Consider the following 16,077-nt stretch of genomic DNA (forward strand, 5'->3'; position numbering starts at 1 on the left):
GGCCATGACCCCTATCAAACAAGTCACAGAGTTCAAAACCCTCCCCTTAACTCCTCAGGCCTAGGGGTGATAACAGTATCCCAATGCATATCTCACCACCTTTTTTGGATCCATTAATCCTTCCCCCAACAGTGCCCTTATTCAATGCCCTTAGATTACTCTCTGAATATGCCATTTGTTTTCTTCTGTTACAGAGACCAATGATTGATGCAAGGGGACACTGAAACAAAAGGGAACATTGCAATTTGGCAGATTGTTGAGATTTGCAAACTATGCATTACTAAGACATGACCTTTGGCCATAAGGACAAATGGCCAATATGTGAATGGTGATTCAAGTATCAAGTTTCTTAATACCAACGCTATAGTCACAGGATGTGACAGAAATGGCCACCTATCCACTAAATAACTCATGCTTCCCATTTAGAGTAACATTGTCATAAAAATTTCCCTGGCCAGGCAAAAATCACATTTATCGGGCCCAGCCTTTTAGATCCAAACACAAGCATTACATTAGTGGGTGTGGATGTGCTACATGTAGGTTATGGCTTTTCGAGCAGATGTGGATTTGCCATCTTCTCTTTCCCTTTCCAAGGGACTCCGGTGTCTCACGAGATAGAAGGAGCCTGGGTCCCCCTTGGAAGAAATTGACCCACTAACCAGGGTTACTCAAGCTAAACTGTTATGTGAGCAAGAAATAATCTTTAGTGTGCTTTCTGAAACTCACTTGTCACTACATTACCCTAACTACTACAGCAGGTAAATTGATTTTAGAGATGAAATCCCTCCTTATCTTGTTTGTTTTAAGGATACACAGTGATCCACAGTTCCTTACATCCTGGTTTGTCCCAGGTGAGCAAACCCTGGCTCTTTGCTCCCTAGGTCATCCAAATGCTTCCTACACCAAATAGAAGGGTGCTGTTTGGACTTCTATTCTTTTCATCTTGACAATAACCTAGTGCTGTCACCTTCAACATCTGCTGTGCTTTCGAAACCAGAGCAATAATCTATTCTACCATCGGCCGTTTCAAGTTCAGGTTCTTTCTCATTTCCTTCTTTAACAAGTTCTACTTTGGCTTCAACTTCACAAACTTCTACTTTCTAGATGAAGATGCATCGATGCTATTCCTTAAACCCAAACGTAGTTTCCCACCGGTGTGAGAAGTAGTCAATTTCAATTCTTTCACCAGCCTGCTCCTGCCCCAAGAGGAGATATTTTGCCTCGCCTTCTCCTGGAGACTGCCTTACCTGTCGAAGCATCTCAGACATGCAGGAAGAAGGGACATACAACTCACTCCAGTGGGATAATCCAACACCAAGCCCTTACCAGAAACATCTGTCTTCCACCAAATGTTCAGGTAACCAGTTCTGATTATTTAATCCAAGACTTTGCAGTTTACATTTTGTTTCCTGGCCTACGATGAGCCCAAGGTGATTTTTCTAATGAGATTACTCACGTATGCATCTGATAATGTGCATGATACGCTAACGTTAAAAATGAAGTGATATGGGAGAGTAAGTAAAGGTGCGAAATAAAAGAGCAATGGCTATGACAAATACGTAACCTATGGCAAAAAAGTAACCCTTTTCCCTCTCTCTTGCTGGAAAGACAACGAATTCCCAAATTTGGTAGATACATGAAAGAAATCATATATATTTTTTTTATTAGTTTGGTTCCTGCATAAAATACCCTGAAAATCACCTGACTAATACTAGGAAATAAAGAGAAAACATGGGTTGAAAACCTGGCAAAATCTTATCAGTCTGGAGCGCTCTGCTCCAGTGATCAGTGCTGGTATTATTATTTAACATTTGTATTAGCTTCTTATTATTTTGATAATAGATTAACACGGACCGAGGGGTTTAATACAAGACAAATTTGTTATCTTACAGTTCTGAAGGTCAGAAGTCCAAAATTGGTTTCATTGGGCAAGGCGTTGGCAAGGGTGCGTTCCTTTAAGGGGCTCTGGGGGAGAATACATCTCATTGTGTCTTCTAGTTTCTAGAGCGGCATTTCTTGCTTTTCTTGGCTCATGGCCTTTTCCTCCATTTTCAAAGCCAGTAGCATTATGTTTTCAAGTGTCTTTCCACTTCCATTGTCATACAGCACCCCGACTCCTGACCTCCCACTTATAAAGGCCCAGATTAAACAGGATAAAGTCCCCATCCCAAGATCCTTCACTTAATTTAAAGTCTCTTTTACCACAAAAGGTAATATTTACAGGTTCCAGGGAGTAGGACATGGGCATTTGGGGCAGTGGCATTATTCAGCCTACCACATAATCCAAACAAAGATAACTTTTAATTCTTTCTGGCTAGTGTTAAGAATATAGCAAATCATACATTCTTCATTTTTCCTTCCTGAATAGATGCAAATTACCTGGAAAACAAAATGTCCCTCAGCCAAAATTGTATATTTTAAAAGAAATATCTGTGGGGGTGCCTGGGTGGCTCAGTTAAGTGTCTGACTCTTCATTTCAGCTCAGGTCACGATCTCCCGGTCCATGAGTTCGAGCCCCGCGCCAGGCTCTGTGCTGATGGCTCAGACCCTGGAGCCTGCTTGGGATTCTGTGTCTCCTTCTCTCTCTGCCCCTTTGCGATTCATGCTCCGTTTCTGTCTCTCTCTCTCTCTCTCTCAAAAATAAATACACATTAAAAAGAATTATTTTTTTATTAAAAATTTTTTTTTTACTTTTATTTGTATTTGAGAGAGAGAGAGAGAGAGAGAGCATAAGCCAGGGAGGGGCAGAGAGAGAGAAGGAGACACAGAGTCTGAACAGGCTCCAGGCTCCGAGCTGTGAGCACAGAGCCCGACGTGGGGCTCGAACTCACAAACCGTGAGATCATGACCTGAGCCGAAGTCAGACGCTTAACCGACTGAGCCACCCAGGCGCCCCCCCCGCCCCAATTTTTTTTTAATAAAAGAAATATCTTTGAACCAATCTTGTTCAAGTGGCACTGGAGAGAGATGAGGATGTTTGCTTTCAAAAATGAAGGCTTACTACCCGGTTTGCTCTAAAAGATTGCTGGAAGAGAAAACTAGAAAACTAGGTAGTAAGATTGCGGCATCATATACCGTTAAGAGAAGTATGTTGTTTAACCTATTGGGTTTGACATTTTTCCAAATCTAACTTGCATTTCCAAAAGTTCAGAGTGCTTTTCTCCTGTTACCACAGTCCCCAGGGCTTCAGGGATTCTCTAGTAAGAATGCAAATTCTTTCCTTCACTCGGCCTGCTCTTAGCCCATGTCTTTCGTCTACTTTCTCTAACTCAGTATCATTGGCCCTATTCCCTGCTCAGGAACATGGTGCCTTCTGGTGGTGATTTCATGTATTTTCTGCGTGGGCTCAGTAACAACCTCCGTTTTCCTGGGCATCAAGTGTAAGTACAAAAGGGTATCTTCTAAATAACCTCTCTGTATACATACTACATATACTTTACATATAATTATACATTATAAAAATACATATGTGCCTATACGCTGCATGTAGCTTTATAGACAATTCTATATATCATTATAAATAAATGTCATAGTTTACAAATAGATAAACCAATCAGTGAGAAACCTGTAAATGCATATAAGTGATGTAAAATAATGGCTTACTAATTTAAGTCATGGGGCATTTATGTAACTCTCTAAGCACTGGGATGCTACTGATAACTTTTAACGCTCATCTGCACGAGTTAATTGTTTAACTCAATTCTAATGCCATCGTCTCTTTGGGGAAAATAATGCAAATAATGACTTACATTCTGATTCAATTTGTGACTCTTATTGGTATGCCAAAGGATGCAACTTGAAAGATTTCAGTATAATGCTCTTTCTTTTCTAAATATGCATGTATTCTAAATATGACTTTATGGGGCGCCTGGGTGGCGCAGTCGGTTAAGCGTCCGACTTCAGCCAGGTCACGATCTCGCCGTCGGTGAGTTCGAGCCCCGCGTCAGGCTCTGGGCTGATGGCTCGGAGCCTGGAGCCTGTTTCCGATTCTGTGTCTCCCTCTCTCTCTGCCCCTCCCCCGTTCATGCTCTGTCTCTCTCTGTCCCAAAAATAAATAAAAAGAAAAACGTTGAAAAAAAAATTTAAATATGACTTTATGCAGATTATTGTAGTAAGAGCTTTTCACTTTATATGAGGCAAAGTACAAGATAGTAAGCTTAATGCAACCTGAACACTTTATTTGGGCCATAATTAATCACATTTCTTTAGTCCAAATTTTAAGACATGTTTTCGTATCTGGCTAGTGAAATTTTTATAAAATATAATAATTACAGAGCTGCAGTTTACAAAAAACAAAAAAACAACCAACAACTTGGATTATCACTCATGCTAGCACTAGGAAGTATATGTAGAAAGACAGAGAGAAAGTTTATTGTCCAGATAATTCCTCCTTTTCATATGCTCTGGAAAAACATTTCTCTATCTAGCAGACATTAGCTGATGAGAATTATGAGTTCTAGAATGAAGAAGAGACGGGTTCAGATTTGCTTCCACAAAGTACAAGAAACTTGATCTTGTTCATGTTAGCAATGAACTTATTTTCCTGATTGTTCTTAGAAAATTGTTTTAAGGGGGCGCCTGGGTGGCGCAGTCGGTTAAGCGTCCGACTTCAGCCAGGTCACGATCTCGTGGTCCGTGAGTTCGAGCCCCGCGTCAGGCTTCTGGGCTGATGGCTCGGAGCCTGGAGCCTGTTTCCGATTCTGTGTCTCCCTCTCTCTCTGCCCCTCCCCCGTTCATGCTCTGTCTCTCTCTGTCCCAAAAATAAATAAACGTTGAAAAAAAAATTTTTTAAAAATTAAAAAAATTTAAAAAAAGAAAATTGTTTTAAGAATTACTAGAAGTTCAATAAGTAATTGTTGCCTTGTCTATCACCTCAAAAGAAATTTCACAACAAATGTTAGCACTGCGAAAGCCTTCCTTATCTCACTGTCTACTCTCTCTGGGTATCATATAAAAACGTTATTTAAATCAAACGCAAGTCTGTTTTTTTTAGGAAGCTCACACTTAAATGTGTATTTCTCAAACAGACACACTGGAAATAGATTGAGGAGTTGAAAGAGAACTAACAGAGAAGTAAATTAACCTCGAATAATTCAGTTTCTTCTGTAAAACCTGGGCACTTTGAATGGAATATTGTCTAGCTCCATTCTGACGACAGTACAAGAATTCATGCACAGAGTGACACTGGAAGGATACAAAAGTAACTAAAAACAGGGTCAGGAACGTAAGATAGACGGTGACAACATCAGTGATTGCTGTTTGTTGTTTTTTTAATGCCGTAATCCCATGGATGTAGTCTGTATGAAACAATTTTTTTTAAATCCCAAAACAAAAAATATGGGAAGAAAATACTTCCAGGAGGATAAAGGAAAGCTAGCTAGAAAATAAAGTATTTAAAACTTTCAGTAATTTCTGGAAAATGCTTACAAATACAAGTTTTGGCTTTTTTTTTTTGCATTAATAGCTACAAATACCTACTTTTAAAACTTATAAATAGCACTATACAAATGTAAAATATTTTTACTAGTGGCTTTTCTTCATGTATAGTGGCTTTTAGTTTTTTGCTACCAATAGTGCCATTGGCCAAGATCATCTTTTACACTCTCAAAACATTCTTCGGGCTTTTATTAAGTAAAAGCCAGTTACAGAAACAAGAGCTGTGCTAAACAAGAAGTGGTTTGTTGACTTCAGACTTTCTTAACTTATCGCTGTCCTTCTAGTTATAGATTATTTTAGAGCCAGTATATTTTGAGTTGTAAAAAATCATGTTTAATTTCTAACAATTATCTCACCTTAATCATGTTCCACTTAATAAAGAATGTTAAATATTCTCTCCGTGAAAATTTTCACTGTAAGAAAAAGGCCAATATTAATATTTAAATTATTATATACTATATAATTTAATATACATATTAGAAACAGGGACATGTTTCTGACAAAGAGTAATGAATGAAATCTATATCCTGTTTAAAAATTTTTTTTTCAACATTTATTTATTTTTGGGACAGAGAGAGACAGAGCATGAACAGGGGAGGGGCAGAGAGAGAGGGAGACACAGAATCGGCAACAGGCTCCAGGCTCTGAGCCATCAGCCCAGAGCCTGACGCGGGGCTCGAACTCACGGACCGCGAGATCGTGACCTGGCTGAAGTCGGACGCTTAACCGACTGCGCCACCCAGGCGCCCCTATATCCTGTTTCAATATGAAAGTAATGCATGGGTTAATTACAAATTTTTCTTGTATACCATTAAAAATGCATCCATATATATCTGACAGTAAAAATGTCTGGTAAAATTAATCATGTACGTTGATATAAAAGGATACACTGCAGTAATTTAAAGAGGTCTTCTAGAACTGTTGCTGTTAATATGGAGATATGGTTACACAATAGTTCCCATGAAATAAGCAGACTTAAAAGTCACTTATGGAAAAATACAGTTTTATAAAAATTATACGTAACATAGATGGGGTTTTACATGCATATGTGGAAAAAAGTTTTAGTAGATATAAACTAAATGCTAACAACTGCTATTTGAATGGCGGGTTTACATGTAAGGAAAAGCAGTTTCTTGCTTTCTTCCTGCTATTTTGTATTTTCTATTTTTTTCTACCAAATGATTTATGCTAGTTTCTATTTTGAAAGCTCTGTAGTGCAAAATATTTTCTAAAACATCAAGTTTTTTCATTTGTTTTTACTCTTCTTTTTCATTTTCTTAATTCATCCACTAAGTATATCATACGACATCGTATAATTACAAGATACTTTTATTTGGGGGGCTTTAAAAACATTTGTCTTATATTCCCCCAAATAAATATATTGTTTAATCTTTATTCCTCACTTGTCGCAAATTGATTACGAGCCCAACACTGTATTTTGCTTCCCACTTGGGGGGGAACAAAAGAGAAGTCTCATTTCTCTTTCTCCAGTTTTATTACAGTTTTATACAGTACAACCTTTTCAGATGGTAATAAACACAACAGCAATAACCTCAAGAATATGGTTAATCTAGAAAGAGTTCATCGAAATTTAAACTTCTGGAATAATACTTCAAATTCCTAAAAAAATATTATTTTCAATCTCTAAACGTGTCAGATTATAGATAGAATAAAATAAATAACATCACTGTCCTACTCCCCACTCTGGTTATACCTAGCCTTTTGCTAAGAAGGAACATAATCCAAGCCACTAGCAGCCGAGGTTACTTGAACCACCAATGGACAAGGTATAAACCATCCATTGCATATCTAGTCCCTAGCTCTTGAGCAAAATATAGAAAAGAGGGTAAGAGTCCTAGACCATATTGAGAAAGATTAGCATATGTGTAATAATAGACCCCAAAGTAGAAGAGATAGTTCGATAAAAGTGGTATTATTTTAAGACCTATTGGATGGATGTTTTCCCAAACTGATCAGAAACACTAAGCCGCGGGTTTCAAGACGTTCTATAAAAACCAAACGGCACAAAGAAAAGCAATATCCATGTGAAGAAAACTATTTAATAGACTAGGAATAGATGGGTACTTTATAATATGATTTTTAAAAGGAATCGACCTAAAAAGCGAGTCAGACTTAGAAGGAAAGAACGGCAACAAAAAATAATATAAAAGTAATGTGAAAATGGGAGAAAGGCAGGCCCTGCCGAATATTGAAATAAAATTATAAATCTAAAGTAACGAAGGCTGTGTGGTTCATTCCGCCGAGAAGCAGGCGGATCGAATGTAACTAAAATAATAGAAATATATTATTCCTATTATTCTATCCCTTCAGCTACAGATGGCAAGTAAAAGAGGATGGGGAGGACAGGCACGTGGGAGGCTCAATCGGTTAAGCATCGGACTTCGGCCAAGATCATTATTTCATGGTTCCTGAGTTCGGGGACCCACAAGGAACTCTGTACTGATGGTGCAGAGCCTGCTTGGGATCCTCTCTTTCTCTCTCTCTCTCTTAGTCCCTCCCCTACTTATGCATGCAGCACTCTCTCTCTCTCAAAATAAATAAACTTAAAAAAAAAAAAAAAACCGGGGCGCCTGGGTGGCGCAGTCGGTTAAGCGTCTGACTTCAGCCAGGTCACCATCTCGCAGTCCGTGAGTTCGAGCCCCGCGTCGGGCTCTGGGCTGATGGCTCGGAGCCTGGAGGCTGTTTCTGATTCTGTGTCTCCCTCTCTCTCTGCCCCTCCCCCGTTCATGCTCTGTCTTTCTCTGTCCCAAAAGTAAATAAACGTTGAAAAAAAAATTAAAAAAAAAACAAAAACAAAAAACCAAGACAATGGGGAGGGGTTTCATTCAGTAAAGGATATGAGACCACACACAATGTAGCCATCTGGGGGAGAAAGGCTGAAGTCATACCTTATAAATTCCAACGAAATAAATTCCAGCTACCAAATATGGAAAAATGAACTATACTTACAAAAGTATAATCTGAAGTGCAAATTTTTTACTGAAAATGACTCAAGAAACAAAACAGATGAACATAGGGGAATAGAAGGAAACAATACGGTAAAAACAGAGAGGGAGGCAAACCACAAGAGACCCTCAAATACAGGGGACAAAACTGAGAATTGCTGAGGGGGTGTTGGGTGGGGGGATGGGCTAAATGGGTGCTGGGCATTAAGGAGGGCACTTGTTGGGATAGGCACTGACTACCAAAGGTAGATGATGAATCGCCAGATTCAACTCCTGACGCCGTTGTTACCGTGTATGTTAACTACCTTGGATTTAAACAAAATCGAAAATTTTAAAAAGCATCTGATGTACGTGGGGCAAACTACCACACGCAAAGTCAAAAGACACATTGGGACAGTGTAACTGCAGCCCGTATCAGAGAAAAGTTCAGTTTACCAAAGTACAAATGCACTAACAGAACCCGTTACACGAGATTGATTTGCCGAAGAAGAGTCACACGACCCCAAATGCCAGGGCTGACAAATGGACGGTTTACCATAAGAAAAGGGTACAATTTAACGACCACATTAAAGTAAGGATATGTATTACAATGAAGGATCCGGACAGGCCAGGTACGAACAGGTGTCTCATCCTCCCTCTGTGACTATCCTTTCGGAACACAGTTCTTCTCTTCAGTCAGGAACCACCAATGTATACACAGAATACTTTGGTACCAGGGCACCCCAAATAGAGTCTTGCTTGGGAATTTTTATATTTTGCTGACCGCATAGGCATACTTCTGTAAGGTAACCGGCTTCAACAGCAGACCCTGCTCAGGACCTCCTTGTAATCAGGGGCAAATCATCGGTCATATGGCGTCAGTAAAGAATGCCGACAAGCTAGTATAATCTGGCCCCAACATCCTCAGACTGATGATTGCAAAGCGACACTATTAATCAGTATGTCTCATACCTCGTCCAGAGGTCGGTACCAGGCAGAAACTTTACAGACACTGTCAGGCTGATCCCAGGCCTGTTTGAATGAATTCTCAGCACAATAAGCACCTCATATAAAACAGTCAAGGAAAGAGTAGAAACTCAACGAGAAAAATTATAATTATGTATGTAATTATATATTATATATTATATATGATTATACACTTCATAGAAAAGGAAATACAAATGACATTTATATGTACGAGAAAAAGTTTCGACACCAATGTAAAAAAGGGAAATGCAAAGTCAAATGATATTGAGATACCATGTGCAACAGCATATATGGAGGGTAATTTGGAAATATGTAATACAACTTAAATGTACATAAACTTTGACCAAGCAACTTATCTTAAAAATATGCTTGCATACGTGTGAAATTATGTATGACTAAGGTTCTTTATTACAGTATTTATTTCTGGAATGCCAAAAGATTACAAACAGTCTAAAAGTCAATAGAAAATGTCTAACATAAACCATGATATATCCAGACAACGGAATTCAATACAGTTATAATGAAAGGATGAGAAAGCTATTTATATACTGATATGGAATTAGGTCCAAAATGTACTTTATAATTACCTTTTTTAAAGTTTGCTTATTTATTTTGAGACAGAGACAGCATGATTGAAGGAGTGGCAGAGAGAGAGAGAGAGAGAGAGAGAGAGAGAGAATCCCAAGCAGGCTTCTTACTGCCAACACAGAGCCCGATGCGAGGCTCAGTCTCATGAACCAGGAGATCATGACCTGAGCTGAAACCAATAGTCAGACACTCAACTGACTGAGCCACCCAGGTGCCCCCCAAATATATTTTAAGTGGTAAAATAAAAGGTGAAAAACCATATAAACAGATTGCTACCGTCCATACAAAGGGAAGAGAGGGCATTTTATATGCATTTGCTGGTAAAATTCAAGCAAATATATATGGAAGAGAAAAAAGAAATTGGTAAAGCTGACTGCTCTTGGGGAGTGAAGTCAGGTGCATGAGGAGACTGGGTGATAAAGTGGCTTTTTGCTCTGTCTCCTTTGAAGTTTTTGATTCTTGAACGGTATAAATTGTAAACAAAAACTTAATGCGAATTAAAGTCCCAAAGATCATCAGTAATTTGCAGCTGTACTTAGTCTGTATGGAAAAACTACTTTGCAATAATTTGTTAGTATTTTTTATTAAGAATGATTGTTATTGTTTGAAGTGTTCCAGGTGTCCACTATTGCAATGAAGCAGCAAGAAAAACTCATCCATCAGGAGAGAACAATGTGGAATTTCACACGATGGCAGAAAAACCATAACCTTCAGATGAAATACTGTCAAACCTTGATGCAAAACTCCTTCGTTTCAGGTAATTGATATCAAATCAGTTTCCACTGTGCAGATACAAGTGCAGGCACCAATCCCTTAAAAGAAACAGTGACATACATTTTACTCTCTGCAGAACTACAGTCAGAGCTTTAAATTAGGAGGGACGTAATTTTGATCCACACTTCAGTTCAATCTTATTTATTTATTACCATAGAACGTGGAAAATACTGAGGTCCCACGAAATGCAGATTTAAAAAGCATATAGTCAAATTTCAAAGGGAAATGTGTAGGATTAGATCAGATTTTTTTTTTTAAGCAGCATTTGATGTTTTACCCAATCACTCCAATTTGTAAGTGCATCTTTTTTTTTTTTAATTTTTTTTTTAACGTTTATTTATTTTGAGACAGAGAGAGACAGAGCATGAACGGGGGAGGGGCAGAGAGAGAGGGAGACACAGAACCGGAAGCAGGCTCCAGGCTCTGAGCCATCAGCCCAGAGCCAGACGCGGGGCTCGAACTCACAGTCTGTGAGATCATGACCTGAGCTGAAGTCGGACGCTTAACTGACTGAGCCACCCAGGCGCCCCTGTAAGTGCATCTTTAATTATAGTTCTAAATTCTTCAATATATTTAGTTGAGACATTGCTTTAGATTCAAATTTAGATATCCCTTTGGGCAGAAAAATCATGTTAGAAATCAGAGTCTTTACCACAAAAATTATAACAATGCAGGGTTCAGCTCTTTTTAAATATTCTATGAAGTTATTTCAGTTTTACCTTTTACATCTCTTACAAGCATTTCTTTTCAAGTAGGCTCCACACCTAACCTGAGGCTTGAACTCACAACCATGAAATCAAGAGTCACACTCTACCGACTGAGCCAGCCAAGCTGCTCCCCTAAACCTAAAACAGCATTTAAACCTAAAACAGCCTATTTCTATTTGTTTTGTAGTTTGTCAAATATTCTATGGTTACCTAATTGGCATTAATTATCCTTGGAGTGAATACCGTTTAAAGAATCACCAATGAGAGAGATCAAAAACCTACTATAGCTCCTTCTGACTAAAATGTAGTCAAATAAATGTTTACAGAATCACTGTGTGCCCCACAGTGTTTTTAAATACATCAAGCTTTTGCAACCATGAGTTGGGCCCACATCTGAGCCACCGACCTCGAGACAATGACAATATCCATTTTGGAGACCTACAAATCTAACATGTCCTCCAACCTTTCAGCTGCCATTGTCAATGCCACTCGGGCTATAACTTTAACAATAGACAAGACACTGATCAGCATAGATTCTAAATGAAGGATAATGAAAAGCTTTAAATAACTCAACATTGGATCCATGGAAACTGATAATGAACTATTTGTGACCCTCAGTAGAAGTCCTCTGTCTAGAAACTAGAGTTCTGGAAATGCCAGTGTCTTTCCCTCTATAAAACTGTGCAAGAAACGGTCAAGTTCTTGCTTTTCGGTTCCCCTTTTATACTCTTGAGCACACTTTTTTTGTGAATACATTCTTTAAGACAGGGTTCATAATGTTTGTTCTCTCCCTTACATACAAAACACGTTCATGTTTAACTCTCAGAATTTAAACATCAACTTGAAACTTATTACTCAACTTGCCTAATGGTCCAGTATATTTCCAATTAGATTGGACAGTGAGGTTAACAGACATGAAACAATAAGCAAACAAATGAAGACATAAATGATGTCAACCTAAAGAAGGGAAATATTTATAAAACTAGAACAATCAGCTCACTTATTATAGAAGAGGAACAATTTGGGGAAAGACATCCCAAAGCTAATTTTAAGTTAAAAAAAAAAAGTTTACTTATCTATTTTGAGAAGGAAGGAGAGAGAGAGAGAGAGAGAGAGAGAGAGAGAGAGAGAGAACCCCAAGCAGGCTCAGCACTGTCAGCTTGAAGCTTGATGTGGGGCTCAAACCCACGAACGTGAGATCACGACCTGAGCCGAAACCAAGAGTTGGTCACTTAACCAGCTGAGCCAACCAGGCCCCCCAAAGTTAATTTTATCTTAAACTAGTTCTTACAGACCTATTGCAGTTGGAAATAATTATATAAATCTCACTACGGTAAGTACTGCCTCATACGAACCACTTGGTTAAAAGTGCTCAGTTTCACTGGGGGTGAGACAAGGGGTTCCTTTGGGGAGATGTGCTACTGATATTTTCCTGATAAATTTAACAAGGTATGTTTATATTCAAAGCCCATAACTGCAGCCCTTGTCCAAACAACTGGATTCAGAATGGTGGAAGTTGCTACCATGTCTTTGAAAACTGGAAAATCTGGCACACCAGTAAAGAGGACTGTTTGAAGGAGGGCTCTAATCTTCTACAAATAGACAGCAAAGAGGAAATGGTAAACACTACCTCGTGGTTTCCTATCATTCTGAAAATACCCTGATACGTTAAAAGAAAGGACTGATTCTAAGAAGACAGGACTCCTTAATATTCTACAAGAGTAGTATATTTGTTGTACGTAACAAAGGTTTCAAAGAGACGGAGTGGGAATTGCCAAAGTTTGTTTTCCCTTTAATTAGACAAACAAGGGGCGCCTGGGTGGCGCAGTCGGTTAAGCGTCCGACTTCAGCCAGGTCACGATCTCGCGGTCCGTGAGTTCGAGCCCCGCGTCGGGCTCTGAGCTGATGGCTCGGAGCCTGAAGCCTGTTTCCGATTCTGTGTCTCCCTCTCTCTCTGCCCCTCCCCCCGTTCATGCTCTGTCTCTCTCTGTCCCAAAAATAAATAAACGTTGAAAAAAAAATTTAATTAGACAAACAAAACAAAAGCAGGAAGCTATCCAGAAATCAACGAGAATATGTTAGCTGTATGTCCTTTGTTCATCAAAAAGGCGAGGCGGTAAAGGAAATACTATTTTATGACTTGTTGATCCACTCCAAGATGTACATATATTACAGTTGTGTGTGGTTCAGAGTCATCGCTTTCAATACTGTAGGGAAGTATAACAACCAATCACAGCTCTGTAATTACCAAGGAAAAGCGGAAGTATAAAAAAGGAAGTGACGTCATGAAATGGAGAGGTCTATGAAAATAAGCATTTGCTAAATGAAACGTTTAGTCTGGTTTACTACCATCTTAACAAGCAGTGTTTCCCTGAAATCATTTTACATATTTATGGAAATATGTATGAAGTAGAATACAGAGTTGACACATTTCTGACCTTATTAACAATGTATGCTTGCTATACTCAATAATTAGCTAACGTTCAATTTTCCAAGAACAATGAGAGAACAATTTAACGATATGTTAAGGACACGCGGTAAACCAAGACAACTTGAACTCACTACAATTATAGGCTTCCACTATTTTTTCTGTGCAAATTTGGTGACAAAAGCTAGTCATGTTTTTTTCTAACAGAATACCCCTACAGTTAAGTTGCCTCTGGAATCTTCTAAATTATTTCTCGTATTGAAGTATACTGGGAAAGAATGGTCTATGCGGTCTTTGATGTCAAGGATATTTCTACTCTTCCTCATTAGTATCACACCTTGTTTTGACATGTATTAACTGTCAAACTCGGAATCTGTTAAGATTATTTTATTGCCAGATGCTTATTTTCCTTAGAGTCCTTAAGACCCCATCTATCGTATGACAATAAAAACAAATCTATGAAATGTATCCCTTCTTTTAAAACCATCTCTGTCTTATTCTTTCTCAATTTCCATCTAGGCAAAATGTCACACTTTATATTTCATCATAGTTTGTTGCTGTTTTCCCCCTAGTTCACTGTTGAGGTCTTGTTGCTTCTAGGACTTTATCACTGGCAGCCTGAGGAAGATCAAAAGTGGCTATGATTACTGGGTGGGACTGTCTCAGGATGGTCTCAGCAGATCGTGGCTTTGGCAAGATGGCTCCGCTCCTCCCCCTGACCTGTAAGTGTCTGAGGGAATTGTTACAAGAAAAATTAGAAACCTGAGGGAATTCAGACGTTCCTTTTATTTTATACCTCAGAGTTTTTCCAGAAGACAGAACCAGCAATGATAGCTTCACAGGCTTTTTATTGGAACCAAAGCTGAGGTCATTGAAGGGTAGCTTCGTGGCTTCCAAGTTTTCCTCCTTCTCAGTCCTGTTGCCATCACCCGTAGCACATTCACATCAAAATTGGAGACACTGCATGAACAACATTTATCAGTATCATGACATTTCCTGTGGACCGTTTAATGGCTAGAGTACTAAGGGAAAGACATTATGGTGATTATTAAGCGATTTCCATATTAAGGTTTTTAGATAGAACTAGGGAGATTGGTGAACAGGATTAGGTGCCTTAGTATTTTGAGAGTTAAGAGTCGGGAGAGAAATCCTAAGTTAGAGCCAACTTTTCTGTCTCTATTTCTTTTAATATGAGGCTTTTTGCTATTATAGTAGCATATTTTTATTGAGCAAAAACTGCTCTGTTACTGAAGAAAGAGGGTGCCATAGGAGGATACCATATTAAAACAAAACAAACAGCTACCCACCTCTTGTTAGGTACCCACAAGACCATCACTGTCAGCCCCCTGCCTAAAGTCAGATTCACTGACTTTGCCTCCCCAGGTCACCAGTAAAGACACTCCAATCAACTAACCAGCTTTGCGGATATCTCAAGGACAAGTCCCTGTCTTCCGCTAACTGCAGCATTTGGAAATATTTTATCTGTGAGAAGTATGCATTATGATCCTCTACCTGAACAAAATTGCACTTGAAGAGATCTATTGCAAGAGTGTGCTGATCAGACCATTGGAAAACCTGCCACAAAATTCCAAGGGGCAAGTGAAGTATGCTTATGTGTGGGCTATTAAACTACCTACCCGGGAGGTAGGTATCAAAACCTATCTCTGCATTTACACTTGGCAATTTCCTTCAATGCTTTCCAGACCTTCATTTGACATTGTGTAAATTGCCAAGAATAAAAGTGACTTCGAGCTACTGAGGACAAAATCCCGAAACGCTGAGAACAAACTGAAGAAAAAACATGTTCTTGTGCTTTTGTTTCCCCCCTAATCCAGAGTGACTATAAACTCCACACAAAAATCTATAAACCCCTGGGGGAATGATGCCTTTCTAGCTGGCTGATTTTTTTTATATATAAATAAATAAATGTAGGCTTTTAAAATCTCTGCCTGCCAGATCTTTCTTTGCATGTTTTCTAGGCTTCCAGGCATTCCACTATTGAATCTGCAGGAGAGTAGGACAGAGATATGGATTTTCATATTAGGAAGAAGACAGACAGCTATCTGCTGCCTGTAAGACAATACCCTTTTAGGATTGCAGAATTCTACTGGACACTTGCATTACGAGCACTTTATATAAGTAGAAGGAGTAGTTAGGCCATCAGTACCAGTGCATCTCCAGTAAAGGACAGCTGTGAACTTCCTTCTTTCCT

The 16,077-nt window shown here is 38.9% G+C and overlaps 1 protein-coding gene across 1 annotated transcript; it reads left to right on the forward strand.

Annotated features, from left to right (window-relative positions):
* The first annotated feature begins 1,189 nt into the window (after positions 1–1,189).
* On the forward strand, positions 1,190–15,811 carry CLEC9A (C-type lectin domain containing 9A). Its single transcript, XM_019835818.2, has 6 exons — positions 1,190–1,357; positions 3,300–3,380; positions 10,567–10,713; positions 12,905–13,056; positions 14,466–14,587; positions 15,249–15,811. The coding sequence occupies exons 1-6, from the start codon at positions 1,267–1,269 to the stop codon at positions 15,367–15,369; spliced, it is 714 nt and encodes a 237-aa protein (XP_019691377.2). The 5' UTR covers positions 1,190–1,266; the 3' UTR covers positions 15,370–15,811.
* The last annotated feature ends 266 nt before the right edge of the window (positions 15,812–16,077 follow it).

This window comes from Felis catus, chromosome B4, assembly GCF_018350175.1.
Source record: "Felis catus isolate Fca126 chromosome B4, F.catus_Fca126_mat1.0, whole genome shotgun sequence".
NCBI classification, from domain to species: Eukaryota; Metazoa; Chordata; class Mammalia; order Carnivora; family Felidae; genus Felis; species Felis catus.

Bases quoted from the DNA above. Each gene is read 5' to 3' on its own strand.
- CLEC9A (XM_019835818.2), top strand. From the start codon at position 1,267: ATGCAGGAAGAAGGGACATACAACTCACTCCAGTGGGATAATCCAACA. The intron at 3,381-10,566 runs GTAAGTACAAAA...TATTGTTTGAAG, and splicing joins CGTTTTCCTGGGCATCAAGT to TGTTCCAGGTGTCCACTATT. The intron at 13,057-14,465 runs GTAAACACTACC...TGTTGCTTCTAG, and splicing joins TAGACAGCAAAGAGGAAATG to GACTTTATCACTGGCAGCCT.